The sequence below is a fragment of the Venustampulla echinocandica genome, assembly GCF_003357145.1.
Source record: "Venustampulla echinocandica strain BP 5553 chromosome Unknown scaffold_2, whole genome shotgun sequence".
Taxonomy (NCBI): Eukaryota; Fungi; Ascomycota; class Leotiomycetes; order Helotiales; family Pleuroascaceae; genus Venustampulla; species Venustampulla echinocandica.
Genome location: NW_022474207.1, coordinates 1,783,915 through 1,803,845, shown reverse-complemented (window position 1 = coordinate 1,803,845; position 19,931 = coordinate 1,783,915). Strand labels below are relative to the sequence as shown.

General features: G+C 48.0%; 9 protein-coding genes across 9 annotated transcripts; 4 read left to right on the top strand and 5 right to left on the bottom strand.

The window, feature by feature from the left end:
• Window positions 1-1,215: 1,215 nt before the first annotated feature.
• BP5553_04954 (Uncharacterized protein) lies at window positions 1,216-1,925 on the bottom strand (the record flags this gene model as incomplete). The annotated part of the gene is made up of 4 exons (XM_032013577.1): window positions 1,216-1,344; window positions 1,407-1,572; window positions 1,624-1,861; window positions 1,913-1,925. The coding sequence occupies 4 exons, from the start codon at window positions 1,923-1,925 to the stop codon at window positions 1,216-1,218; spliced, it is 546 nt and encodes a 181-aa protein (XP_031870177.1).
• Window positions 1,926-3,270: 1,345 nt separating this feature from the next.
• BP5553_04953 (Proteasome subunit alpha type) lies at window positions 3,271-4,377 on the bottom strand (the record flags this gene model as incomplete). The annotated part of the gene is made up of 5 exons (XM_032013576.1): window positions 3,271-3,657; window positions 3,720-3,932; window positions 3,991-4,085; window positions 4,243-4,305; window positions 4,371-4,377. 5 exons carry the CDS (start codon window positions 4,375-4,377, stop codon window positions 3,271-3,273), a joined length of 765 nt encoding a protein of 254 aa, XP_031870176.1.
• Window positions 4,378-4,751: 374 nt separating this feature from the next.
• On the top strand, window positions 4,752-6,065 carry BP5553_04952 (Uncharacterized protein; the record flags this gene model as incomplete). Its single annotated transcript, XM_032013575.1, has 1 exon — window positions 4,752-6,065. One exon carries the CDS (start codon window positions 4,752-4,754, stop codon window positions 6,063-6,065), a length of 1,314 nt encoding a protein of 437 aa, XP_031870175.1.
• Window positions 6,066-6,951: 886 nt separating this feature from the next.
• On the top strand, window positions 6,952-7,678 carry BP5553_04951 (Uncharacterized protein; the record flags this gene model as incomplete). The annotated part of the gene is made up of 3 exons (XM_032013574.1): window positions 6,952-7,000; window positions 7,074-7,435; window positions 7,496-7,678. The coding sequence occupies 3 exons, from the start codon at window positions 6,952-6,954 to the stop codon at window positions 7,676-7,678; spliced, it is 594 nt and encodes a 197-aa protein (XP_031870174.1).
• Window positions 7,679-8,455: 777 nt separating this feature from the next.
• Window positions 8,456-10,422, bottom strand: BP5553_04950 (uncharacterized protein; the record flags this gene model as incomplete). Its single annotated transcript, XM_032013573.1, has 5 exons — window positions 8,456-9,534; window positions 9,585-9,747; window positions 9,794-9,921; window positions 10,069-10,186; window positions 10,234-10,422. The coding sequence occupies 5 exons, from the start codon at window positions 10,420-10,422 to the stop codon at window positions 8,456-8,458; spliced, it is 1,677 nt and encodes a 558-aa protein (XP_031870173.1).
• Window positions 10,423-11,825: 1,403 nt separating this feature from the next.
• BP5553_04949 (uncharacterized protein) lies at window positions 11,826-12,559 on the top strand (the record flags this gene model as incomplete). The annotated part of the gene is made up of 2 exons (XM_032013572.1): window positions 11,826-11,943; window positions 12,135-12,559. 2 exons carry the CDS (start codon window positions 11,826-11,828, stop codon window positions 12,557-12,559), a joined length of 543 nt encoding a protein of 180 aa, XP_031870172.1.
• A 200-nt stretch (window positions 12,560-12,759) lies between these two features.
• Window positions 12,760-14,710, bottom strand: BP5553_04948 (MFS general substrate transporter; the record flags this gene model as incomplete). Its single annotated transcript, XM_032013571.1, has 7 exons — window positions 12,760-12,947; window positions 12,997-13,272; window positions 13,320-13,426; window positions 13,482-13,927; window positions 14,012-14,193; window positions 14,275-14,368; window positions 14,426-14,710. 7 exons carry the CDS (start codon window positions 14,708-14,710, stop codon window positions 12,760-12,762), a joined length of 1,578 nt encoding a protein of 525 aa, XP_031870171.1.
• Window positions 14,711-16,951: 2,241 nt separating this feature from the next.
• BP5553_04947 (uncharacterized protein) lies at window positions 16,952-17,382 on the bottom strand (the record flags this gene model as incomplete). The annotated part of the gene is made up of 2 exons (XM_032013570.1): window positions 16,952-17,291; window positions 17,345-17,382. 2 exons carry the CDS (start codon window positions 17,380-17,382, stop codon window positions 16,952-16,954), a joined length of 378 nt encoding a protein of 125 aa, XP_031870170.1.
• A 349-nt stretch (window positions 17,383-17,731) lies between these two features.
• On the top strand, window positions 17,732-19,340 carry BP5553_04946 (Pseudouridine synthase; the record flags this gene model as incomplete). The annotated part of the gene is made up of 3 exons (XM_032013569.1): window positions 17,732-18,112; window positions 18,169-19,207; window positions 19,258-19,340. 3 exons carry the CDS (start codon window positions 17,732-17,734, stop codon window positions 19,338-19,340), a joined length of 1,503 nt encoding a protein of 500 aa, XP_031870169.1.
• Window positions 19,341-19,931: the final 591 nt, after the last annotated feature.

Genomic DNA, 19,931 nt, shown 5'->3' with positions numbered 1-19,931 from the left:
CATCCCGAGAATCCGCCCACCAACCCAACTACACAACTACATCGAGTCTCTATATCGCTATCATCCCATTTCAATTCATATATTGCTATCCAAATCATTCCACAATGGACACCCCATCTCCACCTCCGTCCAGCTCCCCTTCAGTCCTCCGCTACACAATTGGCTTCCTGCTAATCGGACTTGCATGGGGCTTCACAACACCGTTCATCCGGCGCGCTGCGGTCTTCCACAAGCCGCCTCCTCACCCTGTACTCTCTTCCCCTTCTGTGCAGAATAGCTGGGTAAAGAGCAAAGTATATGGCGCGTTCTTTGGTGTTACGGATTTGTTGCGGAATTGGAGGTACGCTCTGCCGCTGGTGATTAATTTGACCGGGAGCGTGTGGTTTTTCTTGTTGATTGGGCAGGCTGGTGAGTGTCTTGATTTCGTTTTGGCTCCTTCTCTGTTTTTAGCTTTTATTTTATCCTATTTGGTGGGTCGGGCCATAAGGGGAGGAAGATTCGCCTTTTGCGTCGAGGCTCATAAATGTCTCGGATGGAGTGGTGCCGCGGAAGGCAGAGAGGTGTGCTTGAATTATCGGTGGGAAAAGGGAGAGATGGAATCAAAAGAAGGATGAATTGGAAGAAGGAAATACTTTATCGATGACCGACCCCAACCAAACACTAACTCATACCTCTACAGAATTGAGTCTCACTGTTCCAATCACGAATTCTCTAGCCTTCTTATTCACAGTCCTAGGGGAATGGTGGGTCGAGAAGAAAGTGATCAATCGAGGTAAATATCCCTTTCCAACTGGCTTGAATATCTGAAGACTGATCTAAGCAAAAGATACATGGATCGGCATGACATTATCACTAGCCGGCATAGCCCTCTGTGTGCAAAGCAAGAACACATAAGAGACAGGTCTCTCGGAAAAGTCTCTTAACAACATCCTTCTTTATTGTATATTAAGCTTAACTTGGGCGTTGAATCTCGTATCATGATGCTCCAGAAATTACTTTTGTCCGGGTATACCTTACTGTGTCAAACAGCGCCTACAGCCTTGAAAAATCCGCATAGATATGGAAACCAGCCTTTCGGCATCCTGTACCGGGAAGGTAGAAAGGTGTGAATGAAAACAAAGAACGCCTTTTCCAATGCCCGCTGACTATAACCGATCCCATCGCCGGTTCCAATACTCCATGCAAATGCAATTATGCACTACCATTATGCCATGTTCAACGTCTGGCCCTAAGCCATCTCTGAACATGTCTTAGAGGGGGATCTTCGAGCGTCCAGCGCCCCATCTCATAGTCCGAAGACCGCAAATCGGTATAAACAGTGTCATCAGTGATGTCTGCTAGCTCCTGATAGCCAGTATATTAGTATGCAAACCCGAGGCTATTTAGATAGACCTAGGAGTACTGACAACCCGCAATTGCACATCGCAGCTGGCCAGTTGCGACGTATTTCCACTGTGAGGTCTTCCGCCCTGCAGGATCTGGTCTCGCCATGAAACCCACCGTTGAGCCGCAGCCTGGCGGAGGTAGATTTTTTGCCCCTCATGACGGCGGGCAAAGGCGTCGAGCATAACTCTGTTGATTTACTCAGTCGCTGCATTTAGGGTGAGTTCTTGCGGCACGTACTGCTGTAACTCCGCCTTTGCCTGCTCCAATGGCCCGCCACTAACCCTGGGGACTCGAGTTTCCGCAGCGCAGTTCAGAATATGCTGCCCATCAAGGGAGCATTGCCGTAGCGCGGCCCAGCCTTCTGCGTAATAGTCTTCCTGGTTGGGAGGGCTTTCCGGTCCTGAGACGATATAGTACTGGAGTGTACGGAAGTCACATAGGAGATCTGCCACTCGGGCAGTTCTCTGGTCGTTTACTGTGATATCTGTCAGTTAGGGCACTAAGTGATTGTAGCCAGTTGACTTACATCCGTCTGTCATTTCGGAAGAAATGGGGAGGTCTAACAAATAAATAATGAAGAAATGGTGATCGGCAGAGAATGAAAGTAGCGAGCGTGACAAGAAAGCCAAAATGATGGTGAGTGATAGCGAGTAAATCAAACGAAGGAGACAAGACAATGCCAAGAAAAGTCGAAGATGTCGATGGGGTTTAGAGAAGCTTAAGAACTGAAGCCATTACGTGGGTATAAGAAGCATCTGTGGGAGCAAGCTGTACCACCCCAAACCGCCAACTGCTAGCGGCGATAAGTGAGTATGTCCGTAAGAAGAAAATGAACATCTTGTGGCTGACTTTCCCACTGTCCCACACAAACCTCTGCAATCACACGATAGCATCAGACCCATATGCGTTCGCTATCGTCAGAAAACGGTCTGTCCCCGAGGGGTTCACGCCGCTAACCATGGGGGAGTCCCTGGCAACGGCCCCTACCCAGCTGTAGATGTATGCATATTATTCCGAGGCTTGCATGACGCAAGGCCGGAAAGACTTAGAGCCTCCATGGCGCCTGGGGTGGGGTCCAGGAGAAGGGTAAAAGGACGATAAAGGCCAGACGCCGTATTAGTAAGTTAGCCATTAGGAAGACCTGAGCGCCCCAGAGGGTATCAGTAAGGTGTCGGTGTTAGCGGTGAGGTTGCTTCGCTTCAGCAATCGCCAGGAGCGCCACAAACGTGGGAGGCCAGTTCGACGGCCGCATTTGGAACTCAGGCTGTGGCTGGATCCAGTAGGGAGACATCAGAGCGGCTCGACTTGCACCGCCGACTGCACTGGCTCTAGCAGAGCTGAAGGCGCATGTCCTCAGGATCGCGACTGCGCCATATCACCACCTCCACAACCTCCGCAAACCCCTCCACAAGGAAACCAACTCTTGCCCTCAACAGTCAGCGAGTGGCGAATCCCCTGGCCTCAACGGTTACTCATTCGGCAGCTCTCCACTGCGCCATATCTTGGCCTTACAAATCAGGGTAAGGCTGAACCCCCTGCAGCGGATCGGAACTGAACCAATGTTAACCTTTGCTTCTTCCTGTGCGCCACAGATGGGCTGTGCTGTGTGGCACGGTCGAACGACGACGGTTTACCTTCGCACAGATTGTACAGTACATTAGTCCCCCCCCCCGACGATCCGAAACGCCCCTGACACTTAGAACGGCATCTGATTTATAATATTTGACATCACTGAGTCTCTCTCAATCCTTGGAGAGGGACCTTGATAATCAATCAATAATAATAAAGGGGCCGCGGAGGGGGTTTTCGTAGCCAGTAAATTGTGTGTGACAGCCAACGCCAAGGTGCTCTGCAAAGTATCGTACATCAAATCGAGGGTCTAGTCTAGTCTTTATCCGCAATTGCTTGTAACCTCTCATCAATCTCCTCCTCCGTCAGAGCTCTGAAGCCCGGGTCGGTGCCCTCCTTCCCATCCGTTCTTGGCCCCCCTACAATTCCAATCTCTAGTTCGCCCTTCTTGAAGTCCACGCTAAGGACCGTGCTCAACGTAGTAATTGCGAGCTCCACGACATCCTCCCAGGTGCCATCAGCTGCATCCTTGTTCTTGAGCTTCTTCTCCAGGTGGTTGAATGCCTCCTGCTGCTTAGGGCCAGACGCCGTACCCTTGTATCCCGTGTAGTAACCTGCGGGGTCACACTTGTATAGTTGAGGTCCATACTCAGAATCCAATGATATCAGCGTGGTCGCAACGCCATATGGACGCATATAAGCCTACATGTTGGTTAGCGGAGATAAGAGGACTAAGTGGCTAGCGGACCGACTATTCAGCTTACCCTTTGAGTGTAGACCTGGCTGATGTTCGCAATTCTCTTTGCTAGAGCATCACAAGGCATCTCGTATCCAAATTTATATCTGAATTCCGCGGCTTCCCCAATAGCTCTCTGCACAAAAGCTCTGGCATCTGCGATGGATCCAGTCATCACACAGCCGACGGATGGCGATAGCTGAAAGATGTGAGAGACGGAAGAAGGGTCGATGAGCTTGTCCTATCATCCCAACAGTTAAAATCTTAGTTCAACCTGATTTCAAGGGGTAATGCCTTACGGGGACTTTCTTTTGTGACAACACCACCGCGCAATCCTTTCCTCTCACCCCAACGGACATGATATTTGCTGCAGTAATGGCTTTGAAGGCATATTCTGTTGTCACATAATCGTTAGCAACGTTGTATCCAGGCCAGGCGAAGCCCTAGAGGCAATATAATATTGGGGTCGAAAATGAATCAACGTAATGGTCGTCAAGATAGTATGGCTGGCGATGAGGAATCGGATTCCTTGGGTAAGAATCTCTGCGTACCAACTTGGTATAATCTGCCCTGATCCGAAAAGATCGTAATCTGCCTGTCATAGCCTGCACTGCCTATACGCGGAGCTTGATTAGCATGTTCCGTTGGCCATCTTGGGCGGTTCATAAGATCAACACACCTGACATCTTGGAGGACGGAAATAGGACAAAAGAGAGTCTAGCTGTTCAAGTGCGGCGGAGTCTTAGATATTGGATGCGGGATATGCGTGGAGGATGGAGGACAGAAGATGGGATAGGGCGAGAATGACTGGTAATTCAGAGGATGGAGAGCTCTGGGATAGCTTCACGACGACGCGAAAGCATGGGAACCTGGCGCGTGCCTTGCGAGCCGTCAGGCACGCATTGTTCGTGCCTGGGTGTACTAGTCACGTGGGTTACTGATACGCGAGCGTGGCAGATAAGAGAATTTTATTCTGAGCAAAACACTGCCATAGGATGTCTTAATGCTACGATAATTGTGATATCGTGTACTGCCACTTGGCACAATCTCGCCCAAAGCCATGCCATCTGCAACCGCCCCCAATGCATCCCCCCGAATACCAGCCTGGAGAAGGTTGGGTTTGAAGTTGAAATCCGCTCCAGAGCCATCACAAGCAGCGACAGTGGTCGAACCCTCCCAGAACATCGACACCCCGAAAAGGAAGCGATTGGACGAAACCGACGACGCCACTCCTGCAAAGAAAAAGAAGAGTTCAAAAGACTCCCGCAATTTATCCGGTGCAGAACAAGCCACTCCCAAACTCGCTCGAAAGAAATCGGTCACTTTTACACCTGAGACCAAAGTTGAGGATGGAGATAGCATAAAGCAATTATTCGGCGCCTGGGCTGCAGAACAGAAGTCGCAGAATCTGTCGGCTCCAGTTTTCACCACGCCAGAGCCTTCAAGGGTTGAGGAACAGATTGATACAACATTGGACGAGAAAGTGAGAAGAACGAAGAGGGTCAAGAAACCGGAGCCAGAAAAGACCAGCGATCCTAAGGCCACTGTCAAGGCGAAGAAGAAGAAGGGTGCAAAAACTACAGATCCTGCGGATACTCCCCAACGCCCGTTTCTGGCATATCTGCGGTTATATTCCGACTCGCGCGAGAAGTGGAAATTCAATAAGAATCACCAAAACCATCTGCTCAAGCATCTGTTTGACATCGACAGTGTACCCTCAGAATACGAAACTTTAATCTACAGCTACGTCAGAGGTTTAAGAGGCGGGGTGAGAACGAGATTACGAGACTCGGCGCTAGCGATCAAAATCAAAGATCAAGAAGAAGGTGCTGCAGGGTTCCCAGAAAACATGGCGGACCGAGACGCGAGGCAAATCGAATATGAAGTCGCGATGAAAGAATACGTTGCCACTATGATGGCTGTAGAAGCGCCCTCTAATATCGGCTATGAGGAAGGAATTCTTGGAAATTTGTCAGACGCTGCCATGCCGACAAGAACTGCAAAGCGAATGAGAGCGGAGCGAGTCCTAGCAGAGCTTGGGGCGGCGGGAGATGAGGCTGGAGTCGATGGTGGTTCCAAGGCAGACGAAGCTGTTCCTGAGGATGAAAACCAAAAGCGGATCAGGATGAACGACGGTTCGTCACAAAAGGTGTCTCGGAAACGGAAACAACGCACTGCGGCCGCAGATGGTGACTCAAGTTCGGAGGACGATTCAAGCAGCTCGGATGAAAGCAGCTCCGAAGATGATTCCACAACGGAAGTCGATGATGGCGATGATACCTCGTCAAGTTCTTCTAGTAGTAGCTCATCTGGGTCCGATTCGAGCGATTCGGAGGAAAGCTCGGAAGATAGTGAAGAGAGCGAGAGCGAGTGAAATGTTTTTGCCTATGAGATATGAGGCGCTAATAGAGGTGGAAATGGACTGCGGAGAAATACCTGGCTTGTCTAGAGGATTTTCATGTGGTTGCAACATTACATACCTACCTTGCGGATACCCCTCCTGCTTAGCAGTTGCTGGATGACTGCATCTTGATTGAATAGAATGCAAGATATCAAACGCCCCAGCTGACCTGGTGAATGGCGTTCTATGGCCAATAAGCGCGGAGTAATGTATGAAGAGATAGATGCTTATCGGTCTACCAATACGTACCTACCTTAGATCATAGTAGTGATAAAGTGATAAAGTGATATTGTGACACGGTGATACACACACCTTTCTCGCAGCCAATGCCCCGCAACTCGCCTGCTGGCGTCATAAGTAACGGCCAAGCGCCAATGACACGCCTTTCCCATCTGGCAGAATCCCATGATCCAACATGCGTTAGATTTCCTTGCTTTCAATTCCCCGATCAAGCCCTCCAGCGCCTCCTTATCAGCAGATATGGTGCACACTCCGCGAAGATATGCTTCAGTCACTCACCGCTATAGGAAGTCCGGGGTCTTGGCCTAAGGGATATTATTTTGTTGAAGTGGAATTAGAAGTTGAAGTGGGTGTCCGCCGTGCTGCGCGCTGAGGCGTACCCTTGGACAATCCTTACCGAGAGGAGTTACTAGGTACAATACGTACTACTCTGTACGTACGAGTCCTCAAGGCAGGCAGCCGACAAGAGAGAGCCTTGCAAACCAATTCATACTCACCATCGCACTTCCTATATTAGCCTTGTTTATCGCCCTCCGAGAGCCAGCTAGCCTACCATTACGAACGACCATCAAGACTGCAGAGGTGAAGACAAAGGCAGAGGCCGGCTTGGAAGCGCAAGATGACGAGAGTATTGGTCTACACCACACTGCTTGTCGCATTCGTAGCAGGTAAGCTACCTCCGTATATTCCTCTCTGGCTGGCTTGAAATTCGGTGGCACAACTAACCATCTATCTCTGCAGCCACCGGCCTGACTATCTCTGCGATATTCGTCCCTGAATGGATCAACTATGATACCCCGTCGTCCACCGGCGGGCGCGTCACCAAGACAATGGGTCTGCATCGCAGCTGCTCGTCAATAGACCACACATGTCACCCCGCCCTACAATATAACGACTGTAAGGTCGAGGATCGGTACTTCTGCTCCATGTGGCGCTCCGCTGGCTTCATCATGTCCTTCGCGGCTGTTTTGGAAATGGCCACGATCGTCGCATATGTCATGGTGCTGAGTGGCGGTAAACAGAAGCGAGAGACCGGGTGGAAGTTGTTGACCTTCCTGTTGGTTTTGGTTGGGCTTCTGCAATGTACTGCGATGGCTATTGTGGTATGTTATTTCATTCTGTTAATTTTGTGTTTCTGCGATGCTAACGTTCTTGTTGCGCAGGCATACCTTTTCGATAACGATGACCGGTTCTTCGTCGGTTGGAAATTGGCCAAGTCATGGATCTTCTGTATCGTTAGCTGGGTCATTGCTATCATCTCCGCCGCAGCTCTCTCCCTGTCGGTCTACGTCTTCCCACCCGAGGGTGGATATGAGCTTATACCGAGCGAGCGGTACCACAGGTAGTTTGACGTGTTTTCGGGAGGATATTGTCAGCATTTGCGGCGTTTGGGTCTATATAACGTCTTTACGTACATGTTACTTGGTTTATAGGGAGTTGGTGTTTCGTCTACAATACCTAGGGGACGATGTTATGTCACATGTTTTACGGATGGTCAGTCGTTGGAGGGTAGTTTGAGATTTTCGAGCATAACGCTTCCTACGTGTACAGACTAATAATGTTAATGCCGATTGTCGAGAAATATATCAAGGCCATTTTCTATTGAAGGGATCATGCAACATAGTTGAGCTACGATGAGAGGCATATTGCTTTAAACCATAGGTTCGACGTTCAAATTCATGTTGTGCGTTTATAATACCTCACTCTGCTTTACTTGTTGTCGACGCCTTTATATCATCAGAGCAGCGTCAAATATAGCTGCCCATTCAATGACCCCAACCCACTAGTGGGGATGAACTATAGTCGCCGATATCTCCTTGGGACTTTAAAACCCCAACCAGAATATATTAACTACCTTAATGAAGTATCGCCGAAAATATCTATCGCCGTTTACCCAGCATAAGCAACTATCGGTTCCCATTATTCAAAAGATAACCTCTATATCCAAAGAAAAGTATATAATGCCCTCTTGACTGAGCACCCTAAGATAATACTTTGAAAACTTCAAAATACAACTACACGACACACAAACTAATCCCCACTGTTAAGCAAGTCAAGCCGGGAAACAGTAAAGAAATAAATACACAAGAATACCCAATATCCCGAAGTCCCGAAGTCAATACTCAGACACCAGACCCATCCTCAACAACAACATGGCTCCTAGTATAAGCATCCCAAGCTGTGCATGTCTGATTCAGGGTTTCATAATCAATCAACGGCAGGATCTCATCACGTCTCTCCACCAACTGCAACGCAAACCCCTCCTTAAGATGCCATCCGATATGGCAATGCATAAGCCAAGCTCCGGGGTTATCCGTCTTGATCGCGATGACCAGATACCCCGATGCGGGAAGCATAGCTACGTCTCTCCTCGGCGGGTTCGTCAAAGACAGAGGCACAGAATAGCTACTGTAAACCCCTGTGCCATGAGCAAGGATGTAGAAGTCGTGGCCGTGGAGGTGGATTGGGTGGGGGATGGCGAGCGTGGTTTGGATTATAAAGTATACCCACTCATCATCTTGGTTTAGCTCTATTACGTGGGAGGATGCGGTAAAGTTCGTATCATTGCGGTATATTTGTAGGAGTGTTGGGTTGGCCCATTCGCCGAAGAAGGTTGTCCCTGATATGAACCATTTGAATATTTTGTTGACTTGCCCTGCGGTAACGTCGAAATCGTCCTTTACTGACTCGGAGCCGACGTTCAGGGGGAGGTACGGTACGAGATTGGAGGACTTTTCGTCATCGCAGTCATCTATGTAGGAATGGGCGGAGGTGGTCGGATGAGAATGCCAGGCCGAGTCGTAGCGTAGAATGCCCTTAATGTTATCTGCATTGTTATTATCACTACAGAACGTCTGTGGAATCGCCCGGATCCAGTAGCTTCTTGCGGCTTCCGTCATGTCAACTATGATATCGTAGCGTTGTCCCATTCCGACACTCAGCACGGTAGTTGTATAAGGGACTATAGGTACTAGGTCCATTGCAATGACCGTCATAGTGTGGTTATCAATCATGAATTTGAAGTGGGTGTCGATGGCGGAGTTAACGAGTCTTATTCTGTAAGATTCCCCCTTCGTAACTGTCATCTCAAATCGAGAGCCTTTGCCGTGATACGTATTCGTGCCGTTTATAAGGCCGTTGTCTAGGGATGGCGGCCCGCTGGTCTCCTCTATGCTGGACATGGCGTCTGCAGTTTGATGTGCTATTATAGCTATTAGCCCATGCTAACAAAATGGGCTCTAGGGAGCTTACTCCAGTCGCTGAGAAACATGATTCCAGCATCGTTGTCGTAGTTAGCGGTAGCTGGCCCATGAATTATGATCCCGCCGAAAACACCTTCCCAAGCTTGAAGTTCGAAATGAGAGTGGTACCAGGCCGACCCGTATTGAGTAGCTCTCCATTTGTAAGTTATAGACTGGCAGTTATTAGTGGGTATTTGCCTTCGATGAAATTTTGCTTACTTCGCCAGGGGCAACTGGACATTGGGTGACGGAAGGAACTCCATCCATCTCATTTGAGTAATATTGTCGAATGCCATGGAAATGAAGAGCGGTTCCATTGTTCGTGAGACCGTTATGAAGGTGTACAACTAGTAATATCCCAGAACTAGTTAGTAAAAGCTCTTTATCTCTGACCAAGGACGATGGCTAGGGAAAGTATTTTTACGAAATATATTCCTCTGGTTGAACTACATATCAACTTTACCGTGGTCTGGTAGGATTAATGGGCGGCTTACCAACAGTATCTCCCCAATTGGCAATAATCGTGGGGCCTGGAAGCGTGCCATTCACGAGCAGAGCATTTCTTTGGTAGCCATCTGCATGGACAGTGGTATTTACCAGCTCTAGATATACCTGTTTCTATCAGTAGAGTATTCTAAAGCTATGCCAGGGGTACAGACTTCCACAGTCACCCCGGTATCAGGGAACTCCGTGTAATAATTAGTAGAGGTATCGTAGCTGTCCCAGCTATATCTATCCGTAGCTGAGGAGGATCCCAATCTCCTGTCGAGCGATTTTATGTGACAGGCGGCGCTGATACCTAAGAACATCAGGCACATGCCTGAAGGCATCAGGGAGAGAAGCAGCATGCTGTGTATTGTTGAAAACAAGGGATATGGAAAACAGAATGTCGCGAAGTACAGACAGGAAGGCGTTTTTAAAAGAGGGGGTGATATAAGTTAATAGATGATGAGGCTCGTGCTAAGCATCGCAGATCATCTTGCTATGTTATACACGATTAGACACGAGGTGAGGCTGGATACACATCAATGCGAATTGAGTCTCCAATTCTAAATCCAGACACAGTCAAGAAAACATATGGGAGGGTTGCTTCTAGATAATTTACGCAACCTCGTACAGGGTAGGAGCTTTCGCAGTATGAGACCAATGTGTAGCTGAGAGATGTTGACCTCCATTCCATGCCCATTTGCATCATTACCATGGACGCTAAAATAAAAGATCAAGTGCCAAGTGGCGAATGAGTGTATACACTTACAACGACTTATGCTGTCCCATTCAAATGAAGTCAGGACTGTTTACGATACATCGCCGCTCGTTAGTCTTGGGACTGGCGGTACAACGACAAACGGTGACATGGTCTCACTCTCGCATCTTCAGCTTGTTTGAAGAAGGTACATGGTGACTTGCGGTCGGCCATGAATCAAGTGCAACCCGACGATACAAGCGTGGTACAAGCTCGAGGTAGAGCAAGAAACAAACACCAACGGGAATATCACAACCTGTATAGTATCGGGGGATATCCCGGCCCCTTTGCTTCGTATTCGCCGTCCACTCAGAGGGATATAAAGCTTTGCCGTGCTTTCCACCGTGAAACTATCACGCATGACTTAGGGGCAACGATGTTCACGGGAAGGGTTTATATAGTCGCGCAATTAGGCCCCTTGAAGATCTCCCGTTATTATCTCGACTAGATGATCCACGTTAAATACGGCATTCGAACGTACATTATATTTAAAAATACCACTAGCACCGGCCAAGGAAAGCAGGTACGGTGCCATGGACACCTATCACATGAGCCAGGTAGGCTGACTAGTTTTCCTGGTTCGCTGACGAGGACGTCCGGTTTGTGACTGCAGAACTGCCGCAAATCTTGACATCTCGTTGGCATGTCCGGTAGGACTCGGAAAGGGGCCAATCTACCCGAGAAGCTCAGGGGCCAAGTACCACTCCCTCCCACTCCCTGTGTAAATACCTTTTCAATCATCACCATCATGAGGTCCATGCATGGCAGGGTCTAAGTGCATGCGTAACCGTTTCAATAACGATTTGGGGTTGGACAAAGCTTCGGTTTAGAAGTGGACTTTTAGTAGCAAAGCAGAAAGACCTTGCTTCCAGATACTTGATAATTGCAGGCTTCTGCAAGAAAAGCGTATCTTAATAACACGATCATCACACATCCATATCCACACACTTGAGGGCACGTCTGGACTTGTCGGAAATGATATCCAACTCAAATACATTCACTTGGGTGATGGCTATCTCTAACTTGGCGAGTGCAGACTTCATCAAAGGCACGCTAGATACCACTGGGATCACTTTGTTTGGCTACGGCTCAGGCACCAATGGGGCGCCTGTCTTTGATGCCAATGGTAGGTTTCGATGCTCCTCCTTAATATTTGAGCACAAGGCGAAGGGAATTTTGTTCAGGGGGTTGGCTTGAGAATTCCTAGGAAGAGTATCAAGGACAACATCTTGGCCATCCACTCCAAACGAACCATTATATATCTGCTCGTCATATTAGTAGTGCTTCAAAAATGCTCAATACTAACGAAGTTGTCAGGACTCGCATATATAGGAAAGACTCCTCTCGATGGTGCTGCCGGTACTCAAACAAACATAACCGTCACCCCTTCGAGCGATATCTCCAAACCCTGGCAAGTTCACGCCAATTCAAGTACAACAAGTTTCAACAAGATACTAGATTTTAACGATATATTATACATGTATATCATCCCCAGTTCAGCCAGCTTCGAACAAGTCGGCTTTGCGACAATCTCTGATGTTCCGGCCGGTGGTGTCACAACTGGGTTCACTTTGTTTGGAAAATCTGTTGCATACGCCGCAAGTGAATCGAGCTACCAACTTGGGTTCTGGGCACTTGCGACAAACACCACTGGTGTGTATGGGTTGTACTGGAACGCGGGAACTGCTCTCGAGGGAGCTTTCCCCGTGACAATAAAGAGCACACCCCCAACAGTTGTTTGATCAGATGTACTTGTCTTTTACTTGAATGCAGAGATCTTGGGCAGCCTGGGGAGCATAATAGACACTTCTCCGGCAAAGCTGATTCCTCGAATCTGAATCCATTTTTTCTTGAGCATGTACAAATTTTCAAAGTAGCGGTGTCAATTGAAACAATGCACAACCTCGAATTGCTCCCAACTTGGGATGGCCACACCGTATCTCTAAATCCTGAACCTGAACCCCTTCGCGCCAGCTTCTGATGGGACAGCATTGATCGCCCCCTCGACATATTCGCCTCGTTCCAACTTCTTGTTCAGTCTGACAAGCATCACCCTCAATGTCAAGGCTGCAGCGATAGCCATTATGCATGTACCACAGTTGACACACATGGCAATCAAGTATCTCGGTCCTGTGTATTGTTAGAGATTTCCTAAGTTAAGATAGGTAGAGTGCCTTACCTGCGGTATTAGGGTACATATAACTGGCATAAATGGAACTCGTGTTGGATATTGCGTTGATGAATGCCAAAGCAGCAGCTCGTTTCGCCGGCGGTCGGGGAAGAGAGTTACTGATCCATGCTAAAGCAACTACATAACCTGTATAGACTCCGGGAACCATAATCATCATGGCGAGGTACCTGGGAGCAGTTTTCGTAGTTGCTGCAGCAAGGATGTACGCAGCCATTGCGAAGCAAAGAGGAATCGTGATGTGAAAGAATCTTTCGCCAGTCTTATCTAAATCAGGAATTAGTAAATTCCTCCAGTTTAAAAAACGTACGTACCTGCGTGGGCGGAATTTAAAAATGTTGTAATAACAGCTAGTACATATGGCGGCACCGTCAAGAGCAGCGTGGGGACCGGCTTGTATTTCAAAGAGCCTACCACGGTGCTATTAAATCGTCAGTAGAAGTTTAGTAGTTTATGGCATACTAAGATATACTTACGGGAAGAAGTTTGTAACGGTCCCGGAGGCGACAATTCCAAATAAAAGGACCATCAGCACATATGTTTTGATATCCGAAAATGCGAGCTTCAGCCCCTCCTTGAAAGACTGCTTCTCAGAACCTTCCCAATCTTCCTGGCCAACATCCTCTGCGAGCCGCCATACAGCCAACTGCCTCTCTTCTTCTGTTAACCACGAAGTGGTATGTGGGAAGTTAGGTAGGATGAAAAACGCCACCACTGCGACGCCTATGGTAATCACTCCTTCAATTATAAAGAGCCAACGCCATGCTCGGTGCCCTAGGGTACCATCCATATTTCCTGTGACTCCCGCAGCAATTAAGCCGGAAAATGCACCGCTGATTAAAGCCCCCGAGTAAAATACTGCCGTTCGGAAACCGAGTTCTTTCCTAGTGTACCAACATGACAAGTAATAGAGACATCCGGGCTGTTCATTTGCATTAGCGATGCGATATTCCGATTTCAAATCAACCAACAAAACCGATGGCTTTCTCAGGGAAGATTAACTCACAAAATAAGCTGCCTCCACAAAACCTAACATGAATCGGCAAGCAAGAAGCCCACCAAAATTTGTACACGCAGCTGTGGCGGTAGAGATGACGCCCCAAACAACCATGCATGCGGGAAGATAGATTGCTGGTTTGCCAATCTTATTCAAAACAAGGTTCGAAGGAACCTGCATCAGAAGATATCCTATCCATTGCCTGTTAGTTGCTGGGAGCGGTGGGGATATAGCATCGAGGGAGAGTAGCGCAAAGAAATCGCAACACATACCGACGAAGAGTATTGACACGCTCGTTTGGAACTCTGTGCCCTTTAATTTCAAATCTTCTATAATACCAGCATACTTTGCAGCTGCGATATTGTTCTTTGATGTGTTAGTATGAATGATAGTTGGAATTTCGAGGCCATGGAGAATACTTACACGGTCAAGGTAGTTTAAAATGTACATCAGGACAATCATAGGCATTAGTCGCAGATCAATCTTCCTCTTAAGTCGTTTCTCCACTTCCTGTCTCTCCCCAGGGCTCATATTGCGAATGAGCTCTGGAGGTCCAAAAGCTTGCGGCGACTCAACTGCGACATCAGGTAGTTCGGCCAAGATTTTCCCATCGTTTTCGATATGTCGAATTTTTCCTTTATCATCTGAATTGGAATCGTTGTCCCCAACAACGGGGTCTTTGCGATCAATGTCCCCCTTCGAAGCCATTGCCACTCTCTATCGCTCTTCAGCTTGGTAAATGGTGATGGGTAAAAGGATGTTGTGTTTTGGAGGATGAGACTCGGGAAAGATCCGGTTTTGAATAGCAATTGCAACAGCAGAAGACAATTATTTAATAACAGGATAAGGAGCATGCAGCCCAATATAGAAAAAGATGTGTCGTTCCGTCATGGCTAAACCCCGCGCAAGGATCCCAGGACACAGGCCTAAATCTCCACGAGCCCCGGCGAACCCCCGATTATTCATTTTATCCGGGTATTTAGTCGGTGTACCTCCGTCTACGTAGTACGGGATACTCTCTTAGGAAGGTTGAGTTGTACGGGGTAGAGCATCATGGGGCGAGGACCAAGTCAGTGGCAATTCCCGTTGTGATTGCGGGGTTGATAAAGCTTAGTATAACTCCAGTAACGATCGACAAGCTCATCCCCGGATGTCAACTGGATTAGGGTGATTGCCGCGCCAGTAATGGCACCCATGGCAAACAACAAACAAAACCGGCATTCATTTATCCACCTGTACTAACACATACCAACTAAGGGGTAATCCACGATAATTTGAATAGCTTCAATTACAGGTTTGTAGGCGTATGTAATAGCTACCGAGTAAGTACCAGAAGGAGAGTTTTGAATGTCATTTGCACCTAGGCACCAGTAGTGCCTGATGCTGATTAAATGCAAAGAAAGCTTATTAAAATAGTTTGGATGAAGTGATACTCGTTCTGGCCCTAATAATAAGGCACTGCAACTAACAAGGCGTCGATTTTGTTACCTGAAAGGGTGGAGACCAAATAACAATTGCCTTGATAATTCATTCAAGGATACATTTCTCCTGAAAATCTGCGAGTCATGGCCTCGACGATCTCGGCGACATCTCCGGAAAGACTAGATTTTTGAGACTTCGAGTGATTTGAGCCTGATGGTTATCGAAAGGTGTTAATGCTATTACGGCATACCTTATCTGTCGTTTGCACGACGCCCAACGAGTGACCATGAAGCAAGAAAACACTGCGCCGCTATCGAGCCTTTTTAGGCCCTAGAGCTGCGCCAAACTTCATTTCAGGTCATTACGAGGCACGGAGAATAGACATGGACAAAGATTTGCTTGGCAATGGGTGTTTCCGAGTCTGGAACATCATATCTACCGTGTCTATACTGATAGTTACCAGTTAGGACAGTGATAGGGGCGCTAGCACAAAATCGCTAGATTGAAGATATATTCTTAGAAATCGTTGGGTTCCCGCGTTGGGTTTTCCGTGTTAGATGGGGTTTGCCCGTGCACTATTGTCCCCCGCAACATCGTGGCCTTCATTTCTATTCTAACCCTACGAAACCCTGTCTGTCTAAACCTAAATGTGACACTTCAGTATCGAGGAGCCATCGCTGAATGGCATAGTGTGCGTAAAAGGTACGGTCTGGCCGGTCTTGCCGGACTTGTCGGTCTTTCATGTATTACCGTTGCGGCGCAGCCTTCTTGTCTTCGCGACAATGTATCTTAAATATAACCGGGCCCGCGGAGATATAAGGTCGTTTACGCCTATAGTTTGTACGTCAAGATTTACTATCGCTTATTCGACACTTTTTCGGTCTTGGACTTGATCAGTCTTTGCAAGCGTTAAAAACAAGATGTTATATTCCTCTCATCCGGTACCGAAAATACCAGAGTAGGTGTTGTTCCTCTTGCGGCGCAATCCCGGGTCGGTATCCCTATTCTGGATACTAGGGCTATACAAAGTTTATCTTCTCAGTCTGTAGTGACTCTACGGGAAGACAATATTCTTCCGACTCAAAACTTTTGTGTCGGACTCTGGGCTCCTAGCTATCTTATGATTACCGTAAGAAATTCCCAGGGCAATGTTTTGATGAGTCGCAACAAACTCTTCTGACAGCTGCACAAGCAATTGCACAGTCCACTAGGCTCGATAACTGGCACGAAAAAATGGAATAATGTAAGGAAGGGAAAAAGGTTGGAAAGGCAGCGCGGCAAGCAAAATTGGCGGTAGAAGGCTATTGGTCTTCAACCAAAGCGGCCAGAAGCGTTCTAGGCTGAGAAGAAAGAGAAACCCTGCGTGACAGGCCATCGATATACACGCCATTTCCCTCATACAAAGGTCACTCGCATGTGCTATTAGCAATTTCGAACATCATGCCATTCTGGAACATTTTAGGCCATGATGTCGTATGATTTGAAAATATACATGGGATGAGGAGATTCAGGAGAAGCGAATTCAGCTCATAACTTCAATTGCGGCACCACAAGCTTCTGAAGACCCTCCCTAAGGCTATCGGACATCCCCTTCGTGGCGGGTCTGCCTGTTCCCCTATCGACAAAGACGTGGATCAACTCTCCCACGGCCTTGACATTTTCGACCCCTCGCTCGAAAAGAGCTACTTCATAAGTAACACTGCTCTTGCCGAGCTTGTTGACTCGGAGAGCAAGCTCGGCAACAGCAGGAAACGCTATGCTGCCAAAGAAGTCCCCATGCGAATGCACGACAAGGCCGTATTGCGAGGATGTTGGTGGATGCAGTCCACACTGCTCGATGAGATAAGCATTGACCACTGAGTCATATCTGAAATGATGGCCATTAGTAGTTGGCTAGCAAGGGCAACATTTGTAACTCACAGGAAGTTGTATATAGAGTTATTCATATGGTCGTACATGTCGTTGTCTGACCTGCGGGTCGTTTGTGTTAGGCACCGAGTTTCACAAACCAGACTGCATCCCTCATACTACGTACCATCTTGTCCTATAATCGAGAAGGTAGCGGTAGTCACTACGCGTCCGATTCTTCAACTGATTGAGAGCCATAGTAGCGATTGATGGACGGGGAGCAAATGTAAGAAGATCATAACTCCCACTCGACGGGGTTAGACATGAAGATCTCACGGCCGAGGTACAGTCATGTACGAGTACGAAGTACAGGGGTCCTTGGAGCGATTCGCGGGGAAGCGTTGTTCCGCAATCTTTTCTGCCGCTTGACCGCCCCCCGAGAACATGGAAATTTCTCAAATGCGACCATCACATCGATTAGAAGTTGTTCTACAGTGCGCCAGCAGGTCTTTCGCAACTCAGATTCCGCTGGCTCCCTCACCGCGTATCCTCGCACACCTTGCTCGGCGGGCTGGGGCATCCATTCCTTCAATGGCCCTAGTCGAGGTGCCAAATCCCCGTAGTCCACCCCTCGAAGTCAAGAAAGCAATGGAAGAACCTCCTTCAGTGATGGTCACGCCGTGTGACCCTTGGCCTCGGCCATACTACCTTGAGAACGGATTACGACGCGTGGCGCCCTACCACTACACATACAATACCTACTGCAAGGAGCGATGGCGGGGACGGGGATTATTGGATATTTTCGCGAGCGAATTCCGAGATAGACCATTAGAATACTACGTATGTTGTGCTATATTCCAGAGAGCCCCGAGAACTTCTTATACTGACAAAATTAGAAAGATGCAATAGAACGTGGAAATGTCGTTATCAATGGCAAACCTGTACCGACACTGAACCATATTGTGAAGAATGGAGATGTTATATCGCATACATTACATCGGCACGAGCCCCCGGTCACAGCACTCCCAATATCAGTGCTACACGAAGACGATGACATGATCGTTATCAACAAGCCCTCAGGTGTTCCAGTCCACCCAGCCGGCCGTTATAATTATAACTCTGTAGTTGAGATCATGCGGGCAGAAAGAGGACACGGTTGGAACCCACTACCATGCAATAGACTTGATAGATTGACCAGTGGTGTCATGTTTATTGGCAAAAATCCGAAGGCAGCAGAGAAGCTCAGTCTACAAATTCAAGGGCGGACGGTCAGGAAAGAGTACATTGCCCGAGTCCGGGGAGAATTTCCAGATACAGAAGTTGTGTGCGATATGCCCATCTTACAGGTATCTCCCAAGCTTGGATTGAACCGCGTTCGTGCAAATGGGAAAGCCGCTCGCACAGTCTTCAAGAAACTGGCTTACTATCCGCCTGTGACCAAGCCCGTCGCAGATGAACCTGCTAGTAGCGAAACCCCAATACACGAGGATAATCCTAAAGATGAAGGATATTCGATTGTGAGGTGTCTCCCTGTGACAGGAAGAACCCATCAATTGCGCGTTCATCTTCAATTTTTGGGCCATCCAATTGTCAATGATCCGATTTATGCAAACCGACGAGTATGGGGCACGAACTTGGGAGCCAATGATGGAGATGGTTCGCAAGATACTGATGAGGACATCATTACCCGGCTTTCGCGTATGGGGAAGTCTGAAGTTGCGGATGCAGTGGCATACCACGATGAGATGGTTGATCAGTATGAGAAGAAGAAGGCGGAAAAGATGTCGGGAGAGCTATGTGAACTCTGCCAAACACCGCTCTACACGGACCCTGGTGAACAAGAACTTTCACTGTGGCTCCACAGCCTACGTTACGAAGATGCTGGCGGAGCTTGGAGCTATGTCAGCCCCCTCCCTGCATGGGCCATGCCCCCAGGTAAGGAGATCCAACTGTCCTCTATAATAAGTTACTAACTAGGTGAACAGATGGCGTGGATGGTCCTACGGAAGTGGGTGGGATGGAGGCTCTGGTAGAGGCGGTGAAAGAAGAGAACCCTGAAATCGCATAGATTTGCCAACGCAGAGGCATGCCCGGCTTAGAATGTCTCATCTCGGAAACTGTGGTCTTGTCTGGCATATATTGCGTTACACAATCGCCCAATACCACATGTTGAACGCCTACAAGGGGTTCTGCCAACGCACCCTGCCTCGTCTCCATTGGTGGTAAAAAGCCCGAGACCTGTATGGCCCGGGAGTGTCATTGTCTGTACTTGCTTGATCCGAATATCGACTTGCTATTTGCAAATGTCAAAGTGTTGAGAATTTATGGAACTGGAGTAGGAATTCCCACATCTTTCTGATGTAGGCAATATAATATTGCGGGATGAGGAACGTAATAATATCTTATGCTGAGTTGCACCTCTCTCGAACAATGGAAAGCAGGGCAGTGCACAAACATATTAGAAAGGCCGCAATACAATGAATAGAATCTAACAATATTACCACCAAATTGTAGTTCTGTCACCTTTCAAATCGCCTTCTTTTACTAATACGTCTTTCATGGCAAGCGCAGATAAGGTTAGAATAGTACCCACTACTTGTAGGTACGTAGGTACCTGAAGGTATCCTATATTGGTATTTATGTACGCCTAGTGAACCCG